Source organism: Hippichthys cyanospilos, chromosome 9, assembly GCF_059441005.1.
Source record: "Hippichthys cyanospilos isolate Australia breed blue-spotted pipefish chromosome 9, RoL_Hcya_1.0, whole genome shotgun sequence".
In the NCBI taxonomy this organism is placed as follows: Eukaryota; Metazoa; Chordata; class Actinopteri; order Syngnathiformes; family Syngnathidae; genus Hippichthys; species Hippichthys cyanospilos.
The window spans coordinates 8,012,501-8,029,655 of NC_142377.1; the positions used below are offsets into that span (position 1 = coordinate 8,012,501).

Below are 17,155 nucleotides of genomic sequence, written 5' to 3' on the forward strand. Positions count from 1 at the left end.
TTATTGTTTTTCATGGTATGCCCGTCAATGTTGTTAATATAACATAACCGCCATTTTGATTTTGTCATTGTATGCTAGGACACTTACTGTTTTAATCCATTTCTTTAGTTTGAGGTCTAAAGATGCTGCCTCCACTGTATTTTTTTTTTTTTATTGTGTGTGTTTTGTGTTTTTTAAACTGTGGACGCGATTTCGAATTGCAGCAATATGATGCAGTGAGAGCATAAACGGAAACAAGTTGTTGGGCTAATAGCGTTACTGCCCAAGTCAATTTGAGCGTTTTTGAGCAAAAACGATAATTCAGTTCTGGTCGTGTTCAGACTAGCGCGCACAAAGGTTTTTTTCCGGAGACTCGACACCTATTAATTTTTCGAATATTTTGCTTTTTGACTTTGGATGTTCTCCATTTGAACACGGTTCAAGCCACATGTATCTGAAAAGGTGAGTCACAGGTACACAAGTACTTTATTTCCGATGTTAAATGCGCTGGCTGCGGTAGCTTAGCAACTGGCATGAAGTCTATGTCTTTCCTCGTCATCCGTTATCGGCTTCACGGACTAAATTATTAGGGGGTATCAGATTAACAGATCAATTGTGATCAACTCATTACAGTCATACTGTACAGTAGTTTGTTTGTTTTTAATCGGGTTAATCTCCTTTTTAATACCAAACTTTATGGTATTTGTATGATGATCAAATAATCGTTTTTATCCATCGGGCTTCTTGTGCATGAGTTGAAGTGGACACTGATTGGCTGTCATTGTGTTTGGCATAACCTGATAGGCTCAAAGGCAGAAGGAAGACATGAGAATAGAAGAGCATGTGAGAGTTGTCGGCCTGATGAGTGGTAAATTTCACAGAAAAAAAATAAACGCCGTGACAGCACCTTTGATAATGTAAGAAGGAGCTCAAGTTTGGCCTACCTCATCAATGCAAAGCAACTAGCTGTGGCTAGAGCCAGAGCTAATTGCAACAAAGACGCCAATGCAGTGAAAAGTTCTGCAACAGAGAGGAAAGAGGATGTTTTATTTCAAGCGTTTATTCGGCCATCGGCAAATAAAAACCCCACCATTGCTCCATATGTTTGAAACTCAGGTTGCCCTTGGGACTAGTCTCTTACTCCAGTGAATCAAACAAAAAGGATCCAGTTGCCGTGATTCTACCATTGCTAATTCCAGGCCTTTCGTGATTGAAAATAAACAAACGAAAAATTGACTTGAGCAATTACGCAATTAGACTAACAAAGCGTATCTGCGGAAGGAAGATGGCTGCTCGTATTTAATCTGAACATGCCTGCTTGAATTAACATTTAGTGTTCAAGAAAGTGTGTACTACTGTCTCCTTGTTTACACGGAATTTGCTGTCCTTTTATTTCGCCATTGTGTTGATTTTAGGGAAGTCTTTAAACAAACTGTGTCATGTGGCCCAGGGCTTCATCTCACTTGTCTTTTACTTACTACTCAATAAAGATGTAAAACATGACAAGCGTTTCGTGTTTTTCCTTTCATTGACTTAGCGCATAAAACAGTTCGAGAAGAAAAAAAATGGTGGTTGGCTGATGACTTCTGCCGCTGTTAGTGGAAAATGAAGGTGAGTGCGGTGAGTTGTTATCAAGCCGCAATTATTTCCGCTGCATGTTCAACTCTTTTGTCGCAGATGAGGGTGTCTATATTTAGCGCCGCGTTTGACTTTTCTGTGAAAGAGACCATAAACCTGACTCAGATGCCACATTGACATTATCAGTTTGAGCAGCTCAAATAACAGCCCATCTTCTTGAACTCGCTCAATCCCCAAAAGAATGTTTTTTTATCCTTCTCCGACTCCAGAAATTCAATCCCAGGTACTTTGGCTAATGGAAGCTCTAAAAATGACATGGTAAAAAATGAATTCAGCACTGAGGTGATTCATTATTTTTTCTGCTTTAGTGTCTGAAGTAATCAATTACCAAATCTAAAGAAATTGATTACTTTAATAATCAATTGCTAACCCCCAAATAATTGATTACATGAGTACTTTAGTACCTAACAATTGATTTAGTACGTCAATACCTAATGTACTCAATTATTTTCACACTTGATTAGTAAGTAATCAATTACTTCCAACACTTATCCTTATATACTATACGGTATATTTGTAAACATTTATACTTTATATAAATACATATTCTTATATATATTACATATAGTGTATATATGTATATATAATATACATACACAAATACAGTACATATATATAAAATATACTGTACATACACAAATATAGTACACGTATACAAGTATAAAGTACACACAATAATACATATATATATATATATATATATATATATATATATATATATATTATATATATATATACTGTTTATATAATGATGCTATTCTTCTCAAATTAAGAGCAAATAAATTGAAACTCGAAGCAATTAATTGATAACTTTGCACTGAAGGCTTTTTTTTCCAATCAAAAATTAATTGCACTGTTTTGAAGGTACTTGGCTAAAAAAAATAATTTCACAGGGGGTTACATCATTGAAAAAAGTTTGAGAACCACTGTCTTAGTAAATTTTTGGTCAAACCACATAGTAACATTATGTTAAACACCACAAAGCTGGTGATGCTGAACACATAGAAACACAGAGAGAGTTTTGCATATTTTCAAGCAGTATGCAGGAAGCTACCTCCCACCTATATGCAGCTGCAAGCCTTCCTGGTTGCACAGCAGTCATTCTTCACGATTTGCAGATGTGAGAAAGAACCCAAGCTGTGCTTATACTGATTTCAAGTGTGTACATGTTGGAGGTAGATGAGCACATTTCCATCAAGACTTGGATTTACTTACAGAATTGAGAGACCCCTGAAAAACGGTGGATTTATTAAGCATATTTATTTAAGGCTGCTGGTAAGTATGTTTTTGCCAATATTTTAGTCATAATTACAACTATGTCATGACTTGAGTATATTGAAGTCAACTCTAGTGCTGGCTACTAACGAGAAAATGAAGCCTTGTGAAGCACTTGTGATAATTTTTTTCCTATCCAAGATGATGCACTCGGTTGAAAGATTTTTAGTGGAATGAAAATGTCTTGAATTGTCCCTGCATCTTGAAAGCAAGAGTGCCATCTAGTGGAGCAAAGATCTCAAAGGTGGTTCATAAAGCTTCTTTTTCCCCACGGTTAGTCAGCTGGCCATTTTTAGCACAATTTCATGAATCGGACCCTGACACAGGAACTATTATTTTCTTCTAAAACAGAATAATCATCATTCACCTGAGTTTTGATTCAAAACTGTCAACAAAAATTCTTTGCATAAAGCTCTGCAGTCTATAAACTTGTGATGGGAAAATGAAGCCTCATGAAGCACTTGTAAGATATTTTTCCTATTCTAGATGATGCTCTTGGTTTAAAGATAAAGTCTAGTGAAATGAAAATGTCTTACATTTCCCCTGCATCTTTCAAGCAAGAGTACCATCTAGTGGAGCAAAAATATCAAAAGTGCTTCATAAAGCTTCATTCGCCCATGACCACGCCACTGGTTTTAATGCATCTGCTCTCTTTTGATAACAGCGGGAGGTCAAAGAAAATGGGGATGTGCCCCTCCAGGAGCACTTTGACTGTTTTCGAAAATCCCCCAGAACCTCTTCCCTCAGGTAAGCGTTCTCCACTCGTCCACAGACGAGACATTTTTGTTCTACATCTTACTGAGGGGACCAAATTTGTGCAGTGTCTGAAGAAGACACCGTGGTTATATCCCTCTACGACTTTCCATCATTTGGTAGCACGGAGTTGCTCATGAGCGTCGGGGAGAGACTTAGCATCATATCAGAGTATGATTTTAAACTCACAATTTGAAATTCACTCAAAGTTCAGTCGTGTATAAAAACGCTCACTTGATGTTTTTTTCTTTTCAGCGATGGGAATGTTTTGAAGGTAAGGTCCACTTCTACAAGCAGAGAAATGTACATTCCCACCAACTACACTGCCAAAGTCACACATAGGTAAGTTATCTCATTGTTGTCAATACAACTTTATTTATTTTCGCTTTGTTTCTGATTAGTTGATTCCAAAATGCTAAAATATGTGCACGCGATTTATTCATTCAAATCATACGTAACAAGCCAAAAAGCCCCAAAATCTCCTAATACTTGATTCTAAACATTTCTTCTGACTTTAGTCCTGTACAATAAATGTGTTGAGCACGATTGTATACAGTACGCATTTCAGTTCATTAAACCATGTCTCTGGTTACCGTCAATGAAGAGAAAGTTGGTCAGTGCAATGCAATCGCTGTTGTTGTTTTTGTTGTTGATGGTTGCTCTCTCTTAATCCAGGTGGCTGTTCTCTGGTATCAGCAGGCATAAAGCAGAAGAGCTCCTCATGCAACCACAAAACCGCACCGGAGCCTTTTTGATCCGAGAGTCGGAGACAAAGAGATGTTAGTGGCTCATCTGTTTGAAGTCTGAAATGAGTGGATCGCCGACCGCCCATTTTGTAACTCGTTTCGGTTCCTGTGCTCTTGGTTGTTTTAGATTGCTTTTCTCTGTCTGTCCGCTGGAAAGTCAACATTTTGTACTCGGATTGTGTGAAACACTACCTGATCTTTCCACATCATAATGGACGGGTCCACATAACTCCAAGATGCTTCTTTTCTTCTCTAAAACACCTTGTGGAACACTATTCAGGTTTGTGGGCTATTCTGTCAGTTTTGACACTTTTTGGGTCAGTATTGACCATTTTGGGGCATTTTCTTGCATATCATTCTGGCAGGATTTTATTCAAGGAATGGCACACTCCCGCTAGTGTGATAAATTCTGGGTGAAATTTCAGCTCCCTAGTGTCTTTCAATGCTTTCCCTTTGATGCGAAATACATTTGTTGGAAAGTTTAAATCTCTCAGGCTCAAATTAAGTTTTAAGTATTTTTTTTATTATTTTTATGTAAAAATGTACTTTTATGCTTATAAAATTAATGTGGAATAGTTAGCAGATTTTCATTTATTGTTGCAAGTTTGCAAAGCCAGCCTGAGGTCGTTAATGCATGTTCGGTGTACAACTGGTATATATACTCATATAGTATGTAGCCCAAATAATTTAATTATACTTAATTTGACAAAAAATAGGATTTCCCCCTAGCTCTGCTTAATACATCAAGTATGGCAGTAATAATGACTAATATAATGTATATGATGATGGATTATTTAGGCGATCCTTTGTTTTATGCAGGATATTATAATAAGAATAATTGATGATTTTCCAGAGTGCGCCGACGGACTTTGCTGTCGGCTGAATGAGCCTTGCCTTATTCAAGGTTCTGCTATCCCGATAGCTGACAGGCCTGCCTTATCCTCAGCCGAAAGGAAGCCAACCAATAACTGGAAGAACATCAGCAGGTGTGGGGAAAGTCCACTTTTACGTTTGCTGAGAAGCCACCATTGATGTCAAATTATGATATCTTGAGTACCATGCATTGCAATTGTGCGTTTTTTTTGTTTTTTCAGGTCCATGATTCTAAAGAGAAGAACAGAGTCGAGCAGCTCCATGGTGAGCGAAGGTCTGAGGGAGGCCATCAGCTCTTATCTCCAAATGACAGAAGGAACAGACCACAACTGGGACACGACCTAAAAAAAAAAAAAAAAAAAAAAAACAATAATCTGGCCACAAAGACTGATGATATTCTTTAAAATACCCTGGATCAGACACGGACTAAAAAAAATGTGACATATTTTATTTTACGACAAATGAAATGTCCTGTTCTTAAGTTATTATTTACTGTTCTTTGAATGTACTGTAGAGCCTTTATGTCAGATTATTGAATGTTTATGATAACGAATGTCAAACCATTTAAAGTGTGTGGATCTACATAAAGAAAAAGTTGTACATTATCCAGATGAAACTGCATTATAATTCAGGCAGTCATAATAATACAAATAAAATTGCAGAGCATTTTCTTTTTTTGAATTCTAAATCGTTGCGGTGCGAGGTACGTTTCTACGCAACGTTGACTTTTGCGGTTGTAGTTCTTTCACTCGGCCAGCAGATGGCGCCTAATTGCCCTCAAGCGTGATGATAGCTTGCATCCACTTCCTGCCTTGGACAGCTCACTTCAGGAAGAAGAAATAATGGCGTCGCTTAAGGGGTCCGAGACCCACTGTACGGGGGCAAAACAAAGAAATTGCAAAAGTAATATCGTGTACAAGTTCACGGAGAGTAAAGTCACGGGGAACACTTTTAGTCGAGGCACACAGGTAAGCGAAACGATGTTGCGTCTGGGCGCAAAAGACGTCGGAAAGTTGGTCCCCTCGAACCAGGGATTTGCGTGCTGGAGTCTTGCCTGAAAAGCAAGACGCAATCGGGCAGACGTGATTGGCGACGCACCGCCGAGTCTTTATTCAACGTTTATTTATTTAGTTTTGGCCACTGGCTGCGACTTTTGGAGCATTTCCTGAACAATGGAGTAGAACGCACAGCTCTCCTTCTTGCTGATTGGATATAAATGTTGGCGTAATCTTTTTGTTGTTAGCACACATTAGCCTAGCATGAGCAAAGAGGACGGTTCGGATGACGAGTAACAGTTTGATTAATGTTGCAATTGTTTTGTGAATCTATAAGCGACCCCTAAACTGTGCGGTGAAATTGTCGCCCGTTTCGTTTCACGCGCCTGTAAAAACGAAAGTGCAGCTACAGGCTGCCGAAAAGCTAACTAGCTTAGCCGCTGAAAAGCTCAGGCGATTACGTAATGTCCACCCACCACTATAAGAATAGTTTCCATAAAAGGACACGCTGACAACTGCTGTTTTGACTCATTTAACGTTGAAAAAGTACGCGAATATTCACATTGTTAAACATACTGCACCGCACGTTTGTTTTGCTCGGTCAAACAACAGTATTGGAACACCTATCATGACATATCCACACACTTCATTAGTCGTAGTTTTCATGTTAATAGGAGGAGAAGGATGACCGAAATCTCATTGTTTGCAGCCGATGCAGTATCAAAACAGAGACTGGTGAAGCTCTTCAATACTGTGTATTTTGATTAGGCTTCAAATCCAATCTAAAGTATATATATAGCCCTTAAGATGACAATGTGTGATACAGTATTTAGTCCAGGGTAGAATGGGTGTGTCCTATAAACGGTAACTTAAAAATAAGATTTTTTTTTTACGACACCATTCTTAGAAGTTAATCTGGTAGCCACATAAGATGAGTTTTGACGCACAGATGTGCATTTTTATATCAGCCGTACTCGTACTTAAAATAGTTACCGTAACGGGACGAGCTGGAGGGAGGATGTCAGTTGGCTGTTAGCCTGATCCAGCTAACAGTAGCTCATATTAGCTCATATTAAATTTCCGATTAAAAAAGCAAGCAGACTGAACCAGCGTCCGAGTTCATATCAATATAGTATAAATAAATGTGTTCTATCCAACCAACATATTATATATATCATTTATATATAATTGTAGCTCTAATAATTGCTATTTATATTTCATGAGGAGTGCCTCTCAGATTTTTCTTTTATGCTGCTACGGAAAGTGAAGGAGGAAAACCTTTGCCAACATAAATCAAATTACGTTTTGGATATCGTTGTGTGTCTTGTGTGCAGCTGAGCGAGTTTCTGGTTTCGATCGGTTTGGTATTTAGAATGACAAGTTATTCACCCACCAAACACCAAAGAAAGTGCCAGCAAAGAAATTGCGATACAACAAGAATTTGCCATTTTATACTGTGTTGTTGCCTGTTGTTGATCCTCGTGTGCTTAGATAGCTGTCCTGCATCATACTTGACTGGTTAGTGTTGTGTTTTCCTTTTCTTTACGTCCGCGGAACTAACCGCCATTGACATATTTGCCCATGTTTTGTAGAGTCTGCCCTAAACCAACAAATCAATGGTGAATTGAATTTGTATGCGCTTGCTCGCTCTCTCACTTGTTGGCGTATGCTTCCAAAGTATGGTCTCTCGTGATGCATTCACATAACATCAGTAAACAAGAACTCTCAAGCCCATCTGTGACTGTGCTGTTTAGCTTCCAGGGGGTCTCCTTCAGGAGAGAGACAAGCGGGCCAAGTGGCAAGGCATCCCTACTTTGCTCCAGAAGCTCTACGAGAGCAGTCATCCAAACAGTGACCTTTCGCATGCCCATGGACTCCTTAAGGTAACAACGCTGCAACAAAGGCAAAGAATTGATGGGGCTGCTCCTTTCATATTGCAACGCTGCAAAATATTATATGCATCAGAGAAAAGTTGCTTGCGATTCATTTTGTTTTATCAGCAGCCTTGTTAATAACCATATTGAACGTCAGGTTTGGTTTGATGGTTTGCTGTGTCCGTTTCAAAACCTGCTAAAACTGTCCATCACTGCCAAGGAGGTTTTTTTTTTTTTTTTTTTTTGCTACTTGCAGAGATGAAAACCTTCACAAATTCAGCAAGCTCCCCCTTTGAGTGAAGGGATAGGCCACTTATTTAGCCATTTTTTTAATCATTCATTTCATAACTATATTATTCATGTAAAATTATCCATCATTCCATTAACTGTAGCCGCTTTTACTCGCAGGCTTGCTGGTGCCTATCCCAGCAGTCTTCGGGCAGTAGGTGGGGGACATCCCACACTGGCTGCCCTTAAGCATTAATATGAATTGTTTAGTTACTTATTTAGTTGAACACGTTACAAGTTTATTCTATGTTCCACATTAAAAAAAATGTGGAAGAGAAAAATATTTTTATCTACTTAAATATTTCTAAAGGACCTTAGAATGTAGTAAAATGTTTTTTTCCTTTTGATCTAATTTCAGCCCATGCCTAAATGCCTGATTTAAAATATATAATTGTGTCCACGAGAACAATGCATATCCAGCCTTAGAATTTTCAAACGTTAATGCTGACTGTGCAAAGCGATTCCCTTTGAAGAACAACATATGGCTTTGCGTTTTTCAAAGGTGTTATCGTCCCAGCTGTCCATGGAGGCCATGTCTTTTGTCACCGAGGACAGAAAGACCGCTCAGGAATCCACCTTCCCCAACACGCACACCTTTGACCTCTTTGGCGGAGTCCATGTAAGGTTCACACACCTCATCGCATGCCTAAGAACAATGTTGAATGTAATAACAGCCACAACAATTGAGTGTTACTTTTTTTTTTTCTTCTTTTTGTAGCTGCTTGTAGAGCTCTTGATGAGACCCACGCTAACCATGCAGAAGAAGAAGCCCAAAAGTATGACGATATGTCACTGTGCTTGAATTCCAAAGAGCGATTGTTTGTAGCACCGTTGAAACTGGAGCGCTTCCATTTTTCTGTTGCAGCAGTGAATGACGATTTGGTGAAAGACTGCCTTAGTGTTCTCTACAATTGTTGCATCTGTGTAAGTGTATTGCATCCATTGCCTTCATTTTGTGCGCCGCAGCAGTTGGCATATGAAGTGACTTCCATTCTTGACTGTTTTGTTTCTCAGACGGAGGGAGTGACAAAGAGTCTGGCTGCCAGGGATGACTTTGTTCTGTTCCTCTTCACGCTGATGACAAACAAAAAGACCTTCCTGCAGACCGCGACATTAATTGAAGACATCCTTGGCGTTAAGAAGGTATGTCTTTTAGTACTCCTGGCTAAAGGGCAAAGTCAAACCTCCCAGCATTTTGTTTAACAATATGTTTTAGTCTAAAATCAGTTTTATGGTTGTTGTCGTGTGCGGTTGAAATCTAAATTAAGCAGGACGTGTTAAAGCATCTCAGGGGGAAGCCTCGGAAATGTACATGATAGTTTCTCAGTGCTCAGGTTACGACCAATCACGGCTCACCTGATTTTCAGAGTTAGGTCACGTGAAAGTCGCAAGCAGAGCCGTTATCACCATCGATCCCGCAAATATAAGACGCGTCCTTAATTTTGGGGTCAAATTCTGGTATTTTCTATGTTACCGTGTTCAAGACGCACAAATACTTTAATATGAGATTCACACGAAAAAATCCAATAATTGATCTCCATCTGTCATTTCGGTACACGTTTTTCTTCTGGTAGGAGATGATCCATTTAGAGAGCATCCCTAACCTGTCAGGCCTGGTTCAGAGCTTTGACCAGCAACAGTTGGCCAACTTCTGCCGCATCCTGTCCGTCACCATCTCCGAACCCGACTTGGGGAACGACGACAAGCACACCCTGCTGGCCAAAAACGCCCAGCAGAAACGAAACTCCAGTCCCTCGCGTGCAGAGGTCAATCAAGGTAGGTCCCCCGCGGAGCGCTTTTGTTTCATCCCGCCGACGGCCAATAATTAGCCCGTCACCTCTTGCGACAGTCACCTTGCTGAACATCCCCGGCTTCATCGAGCGTCTGTGTAAGCTGGCCACCAGGAAGGTGTCGGAGGCCACGGGGGCCAACTTCCTGCAGGAGCTGGAGGAGTGGTACACGTGGCTGGACAACGCCCTGGTGCTGGACGCCCTCATGCAGATGGCCACGGAGGAGGCGGAGCAAAGCAGTACAGGCAGGCCCGCGCTCTTAGCCTTTTGATGACGTCATCGGCGAGCGCCTACAACATTTGCCTTTTCGTTGCTCAGAGTCGTCGGACGAAAGCGCCTTGGCCACAAGCCTGCTCCGGCATCGTTTGCCCCCTTCCATGAAAATTGTCCACGAGATTATGTACAAAGTGGAGGTGCTCTATGTGCTGTGTGTTCTTCTCATGGGTCGTCAGAGGAACCAGGTGAAGCATCTTTGTGCGCTGTCGCATTTACGCAGCCTGCAGCAATGTCCCGCTCACCTTTTTTTGGGGGGGGTTGACCCAGGTCCACAAGATGCTGGCGGAGTTTCGTCTCATCCCGGGTCTCAACAACCTTTTTGACAAGCTCATCTGGAGGAAATTCACACTCTCGAATCACGTGGTGCACGGCCAGAATGAGAACTGTGACTGCAGCCCGGTACGGACTTGAAAAATCACTCTCTCCTCCAATCGAAAAATTGTATGGTAACCGTACATATGTTGACTTTTTCCTCATGCTGCAGGAAATCTCTTTCAAAATCCAGTTTTTGCGTCTTCTTCAAAGTTTCAGTGACCACCATGAGTAAGTAATCCTTCAATTCAGACTTCTGGCTTGACCTTGAAAATGAACTCATTCAGCTACCTGAAAAAGTAAGAATATGTCTTTGGGCTGGAATGAGTCAAGCACGACGGCTTCTCCCTCAGGAACAAGTACCTCCTGCTAAATAGCCAGGAGCTGAACGAGCTCAGTGCCATCTCCTTGAAGGCCAATATTCCTGAGGTGGAGGCGCTGGTCAACACCGACAGAAGTCTTGTTTGTGACGGCAAAAAGGGCCTCCTCACGCGCCTCCTCGCCGTTATGAAGAGGGAGCCTCCAGACTCCTCCTTCAGGTCAGGAGGCATACGGGGAACAAGTCGGCCATTGTTCTTTCATACCCCCCCCCCCCCCCCCTTTTTTTTTTTTTTTTAAGAATCTATGTATTTGTCTTCTTTGGCTGTAGGTTCTGGCAGGCAAGGGCAGTGGAAAGTTTTCTGAGAGGAGCCACCTCCTATGCAGATCAAATGTTTCTCCTGAAAAGAGGACTGCTGGAGGTAATTGAATTTCTACAAGCGAGCGATGTTCTTCATTCAAACATTAATGGTCATTTCGTCTTTTTTTTGAGACCCCAGTAAAGATAGTAAAGAATGGCAAATTGAAATATTTTTTAGTCACACACATAGTAGCACAGTTTGAATGAAACAAATTGTTTGGCGTACACATTGTGAGCGAGCGGTCAATGAATGCCACGCCAGTGTAACGTTTAATGTGCCCCAAGCAGCAGTTTGTCCTTTTTCCCGCGACGCGTCTCGAGTTCGTTTTATCTTAACAGCCCAAAGTTGCGCAGGAGCCGTGTTCCACCAAGTTTACTTTGGTGTGTATGTGCCAAAAGGCTGCAATTAATAAAGGAGTCAAATGCACTACTTCTTCTCTAACCGGTGCGCACAGCTCCATAGCTTGCCACTCTTAATTGAATCAGCTGGAGACATCAAAACTTTTACATGATCCTCACCGTTTTAGTACTATTCCTGTGTATGAACAAGGAAGGAATCGGACGTTAGTTCAGCCCGCTCGCTTCTTTTATTGCACTTGAATAAAATTACTTTGAAAAAAAGGATCTTCAGAAATAATCCTGATAAAGTAAATGTTGTATATCTGAGAGTTTGCGTGTATACCCATATACTCCAATGCTGTTTTTTTGGCTGATATTTGACCATAATACTGAATCGTCGGAATGCGCTGAACATCAACAGCGTAAAATATGTTCGATATCAAAGTTGTGTTTGGAAGTGGTAATTGTACTGCTACTAATTTCTTTTTTGCTGTGACAGCACATCCTGTTCTGCATCATCGACAGCGGCTGCACCTCCAGAGACGTCCTGCAGAGCTACTTCGATCTGCTCGGGGAGCTCATGAAGTTTAATATTGATGCATTTAAAAGATTTAATAAATATGTCAACACACCAGAGAAGGTACCGTTTGTGGCTCTTACAGGTTCCCCCTCCTTTCAGTTCATTTGTGTCCACTGTCGTGGACATCTGTTTTTGATCTATCTTTTGACTCAATGGAGTGTCCTAGTGTGCGCATTAGAGGACATGCAGGCCTTTCCAATGATGCCTCGTGTCTTTGTGTGGGAAGCGATCAACCTTGCTGAGACAAAATGGACAAAACAGTGGACGCAAATGAATGGGCTTGGTGTCGGGATGGTTTTTGGAAACAACAATTCTGATGAGGTTGTACTTCTCCTGTGCAGTTCCAGACTTTCCTGACGCAGATCAACAGCTCTTTGGTGGACTCCAACATGTTGGTGCGCTGCATCGTACTGTCCTTGGACCGATTTCATAGCCAAACTGAGGATGTCAGAGGTACAACTAATATGTCTCTATAACTTTAAAAACAAAGTTGCATCAAAACATCACAACACACGTTTTAGGTTAAATTGAACCCAATTACTTTTAAAAATGGACATATTTGAGCCAAAATTCGCCTATATGCGTTCAACCCGTGTAGATGCTTTAGTGAATTCAACATTTGTATTTATTTTTTGTACTGAGGTTACTCATTTGAACCAACTTTGAGTTACAAAACTGGCTTCAATAAAAAAAAAAAAAAAATATATATATATATATAAATATATATATATATATAAAAAATATATATATATAAAAAAAAAAATATATATATATATATATATATATATATATATATATATATATATATATATATATATATATATATATATATATATATATATATTTACACATGAACATTAGACTAAAATAATAAAATCAAGCAAACATCCACCAACAATTTTTTTGAAAAAGTTGATTTTTTTTTTTTTTTCTCCTTTCCCCCCCAATGAATACAGTAATCAATTACTGTAGGTACTCGGGTAATTGGGAAAATACACAAATAGGAGTACTTGGGATTGAATGTTTGGACTCCTTAAAAAGGAAAAATGTTCTTACTTTTGAAATAAATTCTGAATGATTTAGTTATTCAGATTTGATTCTGTCAAATAGAAATGATATAGAGTTCCACAGCGCCATCCGGTGCCGCAGACACGCGATTGCGTAAAAGCATATTACAATATTTGAAAAGGGCCGCTCAAATCGGTCAGAATTCGGTGCAGCACTCCTATGGGTCTTCCTTCCTCTCTAGTGGTGGAGGTTCTGTCCGAGTGCTGCCTGCTGTCCTACATGGCCCGGATGGACAACCGGCTGGCCTTCCTCTTCCGACTCGTCAACATCATCAACGTGCAGACGCTCACGCAGGTGCGCCGGCAAAGTTCCGCGGCGGACGAGCGCCCGCCCCGCTCACTTGCGCGTCCGTCCTCCGCCCAGGAGAACGTGAGCTGTTTGAACACCAGCTTGGTGATCCTCATGCTGGCCCGCAGAAAAGCCAAATTGCCCTTCTACCTGAACGCCTTGCGAGATAAGGAGTACGCCGAGAAGTACCCCGGCTGCCTGCTCAACAACTTCCGCAACCTCCTGCGCTTCTGGCAGTGTCACTACCTCAACAAGGACAAAGACAGCACCTGTCTGGAAAATGTGAGTCAAACGCGCATACGAAGGCCGTGAAAGTCGACGCCGGCTAGCCCGGGTGCAAACGTCACTGACATTTTACCTTTCGACTCCTCGGAGACACTGCCCGGCGCCGCCGCAAATTTGTACTTTCCGCACTACGGGACGCGCCTCAAAGCCTTCGATTCCATCACAAACGGACGGTGCGCCCTAGACGGCGCGTGGGCCGCGGGCTTTCATTCTGGGGGGAAGAAAAAAAGAAGTTTTAGCGGTGCCTCCGGCGGCAACGGCGCCAGATGTTGGCGGCAGCACTTAGCGGATGGCGAAAGCCGAGCTCAAAGGGGAGCCGATGTGGAAAGCGTGCCGGGTGGAACGTAACACCCCTTGGCGCCGATCTTGCCGTCAGCTGCTATGTGGCGGGACAACGAGGTCAAGTCAAGGTCGTCTTTAGAATTTTACCGCCCCCAAACGTGTCCAGCGGGGCAACAATCACATCAGTCAGTACAGCTTTGTACGCTTGTTTTATATATATATATATATATATATATATATATATATATATATATATATATATATATATATATATATATATATACTCGCGATGGCATAGTTGGGGTGTTCCGAGCTATCGGTCCAGCGTCAGGCCGGAATCCGATTTTATCATCCTAACAATCAAGTCTATTTCTGACCCCATTAATCGTTTGATTTTGCAGGAAAATCTCTTCCCTAGTGGGCCAGAGCAATATTTATATAACATTAAAACAACTTCAGATTATTCCTTTCTAATAATGTCCAAAATACTACAAGCACAACATGACAACGAATCAACACAATCATTTCAATGAATCATAACCCGTTTCAAGTTTTTCATGCATCGAAAAAGTTTTTTATCCTTTCGGCCGGTGATGAAAGCAAAGTCTATATAAAGGAGTATGGCAAAATCAAAATGTCTGGTTCTACCAAACCGCTCTTAGCGCAAGTACGTGTTTTCTCCAAACGAGGCGTTAACGCTTTTTTTCGTTTGTTTCCTCAGAGCTCGTGTATCCCGTTCGGCTACTGGAAGGAGACGGTGTCGGTCTTACTGGGCTCGGACAGGACTTCTCTGTGCGCCATAGCCAGCTACATCGACGAGCCCTTTATGGATCTGGACAGGGATCTGCTGGAAGATTGACCGCAGTGAGCTCGGGAGACGGGACCGGGGGGCGTGGCCCCCCGAGCCGCGCGGGCGCCCCGCGCCCGGCCCGCCGAAGCCCCCCAAACAGGACGCGGGCCCCGCCGTCGTTCGGACCTTGGGAATCGCCGCCCGCCATGATTGTTTGTTATAGCCGGAACGAAATCCAGCCTTTTTCTAGAATCCCTCGAGCGCTTGACGGCGACGGGCGAGTCTTCTCGGCGGACGACGTCACGGTTTCCTCCGTCTGTTGATTTGGGTGCTTTGTGGCCTGACCAGCACGTTTTGTTTGCCTGGGGCTCTTCATTTAAAATCCTCCATTTTGGGACTCTCGCTTTGTTTGTTTTTGTTTTGTCTTGTTGAAAACAATGTCTTTTAGCTCTGGATTAACTGTAGAATAAAATGTTGCACAGTTCCACTTGTTTTTTTGTTTTTTTTTATTGTTCGTTGTAACTACTTTGTGTTGATTTAAACCTTTTGATTTTGTAACAAAATTTGTATCGTGAGAAATGCTTTGGGAAGAGAATAAACTATGCAGCGGGCACTCGACGTGCTAGCCTCATTTTTTTTTTATATATTATCGTGAAAACGAATGGTCCTCTTGATTAAAAGATAAATAAATGACGTTACCATTGTCTCTTTGAACCAAGCGTGCCATCTAGAGGAGTAAAACAAAACAAGTGCTTCATGAGGCTTCATTTTCCCATCACAATGAAATATCTTACTCATTCGTAATTATAAGTGTGTGTGTGCTTGGAATTGACTGAAGGGCCAAACTGCGACAATATTAGAAAAATGAAGCCTCATGAAGCATTTTTATCTCTATATGGTCCTGGTTGAAAGATAAATAAATTGCTCTGGCATTGTCTCTGGACAAATAGTGCTATCTAGAGTCAAAAAAAATTGTCAAGTGCTTCATGAAGCTTCATTTGGCCTCTAATCGATTGTGTCCTTTTAGAAAAACACTTGTAGCCAATTTGCCTCCCTGCACATCCTGAGTCACAGCACACGGTCACATGAATGTAAGATGGCGTTTTTGATTTCTTCAGATGCAAAAACACGCCCTTTGTATGGATTGAAACTTGCTGCAGTAACTTGGCACGACTCCAAATAAAATGTGACGCTTTTGCTCAATCATGATTGATGCATTTGCTGGTTCTTGAACTCACTTAGTTTATTTTGTGTGCTTTGCAGTGCTGTGTTTCACTTGTGTCTTATATGTAATGATGACCAAATTAAGCTTCATGAAGCGCTGTTTGACCTCAAGATGGCAGTCTAGGTTTAAAGAGGCAGTGGAATTTATTGCATTTCCTATAATAAGAAGACATTTAAAAAAAATATATAAATATATACTGTATATATATATATATATATATATATATATATATATATATATATATATATATATATATATATTTCATGTAAAATAACATTTTTTTAAAAATAAATAATCATACGGTCACATATTTTAAAAAAATTGTATCTTTATACATGTATCTGTTTTTTGGCTTTTTTTGTTTTTGTTTTGTTTTTTACAAAAAAAGACACATGTAGTAGCTTTTTGAGAGAAAAAAAAGATTGTATACATTAAGGTCTTTGTTTAAAAATAAACAGGACCATTAGTAGTGAGGTATTTTTGAGAAAAAAAAACAACATTGTATAGTGAGGCATTTGAAAAAAAATTATGTGAAGATAGACTTTTTTTTTTAACAAAAACAATAAAAGTGAGGTTGTTTATCGCCCCCCAAAAAAAGAAAAAGAAAAAAACACAAGCATTATGTTATTGGGGAGTAAATGAGCATGCATAGTAAGGCATTTTTGATTGATTTTTTTTCCTCAAGTCCCCATGATGAACAATCTCGTTTGATTTCTGTTTAGTGTTAGTTTTGACCTTCATTTTCCCTCTTTAACATTTCTTTAACCAATAAAGATGCGAAAAAATGTTTGCTGGTTTCATGACATTGATGCACACTGAG

The 17,155-nt window shown here is 40.6% G+C and overlaps 3 protein-coding genes across 5 annotated transcripts in view; all 3 read left to right on the forward strand.

Annotated features, from left to right (window-relative positions):
* Nucleotides 1-1,485, forward strand: part of ndrg3a (ndrg family member 3a) — a 35,361-nt gene extending 33,876 nt beyond the window's left edge. For all 3 annotated transcript variants that reach the window (XM_088422749.1, XM_088422750.1, XM_088422751.1), the window contains one exon: nt 1-1,485. This exon is cut by the window's left edge and continues 403 nt beyond it. The gene's annotated coding sequence lies outside the window, so the exon portion shown is untranslated.
* A 1,223-nt stretch (nt 1,486-2,708) lies between these two features.
* Nucleotides 2,709-5,637, forward strand: LOC148418688 (src-like-adapter 2). Its single transcript, XM_088423947.1, has 8 exons — nt 2,709-2,892; nt 3,557-3,639; nt 3,714-3,816; nt 3,901-3,987; nt 4,321-4,424; nt 4,519-4,671; nt 5,245-5,377; nt 5,486-5,637. The coding sequence occupies exons 2-8, from the start codon at nt 3,573-3,575 to the stop codon at nt 5,607-5,609; spliced, it is 771 nt and encodes a 256-aa protein (XP_088280073.1). The 5' UTR covers nt 2,709-2,892; nt 3,557-3,572; the 3' UTR covers nt 5,610-5,637.
* A 451-nt stretch (nt 5,638-6,088) lies between these two features.
* trpc4apa (transient receptor potential cation channel, subfamily C, member 4 associated protein a) lies at nt 6,089-15,728 on the forward strand. Its single transcript, XM_088424389.1, has 18 exons — nt 6,089-6,232; nt 8,014-8,142; nt 8,924-9,040; nt 9,140-9,197; nt 9,287-9,345; nt 9,436-9,564; nt 9,996-10,197; nt 10,271-10,456; nt 10,530-10,672; nt 10,755-10,886; nt 10,972-11,030; nt 11,153-11,338; nt 11,449-11,539; nt 12,317-12,457; nt 12,739-12,850; nt 13,647-13,759; nt 13,829-14,035; nt 15,042-15,728. Exons 1-18 carry the CDS (start codon nt 6,107-6,109, stop codon nt 15,177-15,179), a joined length of 2,328 nt encoding a protein of 775 aa, XP_088280515.1. The 5' UTR covers nt 6,089-6,106; the 3' UTR covers nt 15,180-15,728.
* The last annotated feature ends 1,427 nt before the right edge of the window (nt 15,729-17,155 follow it).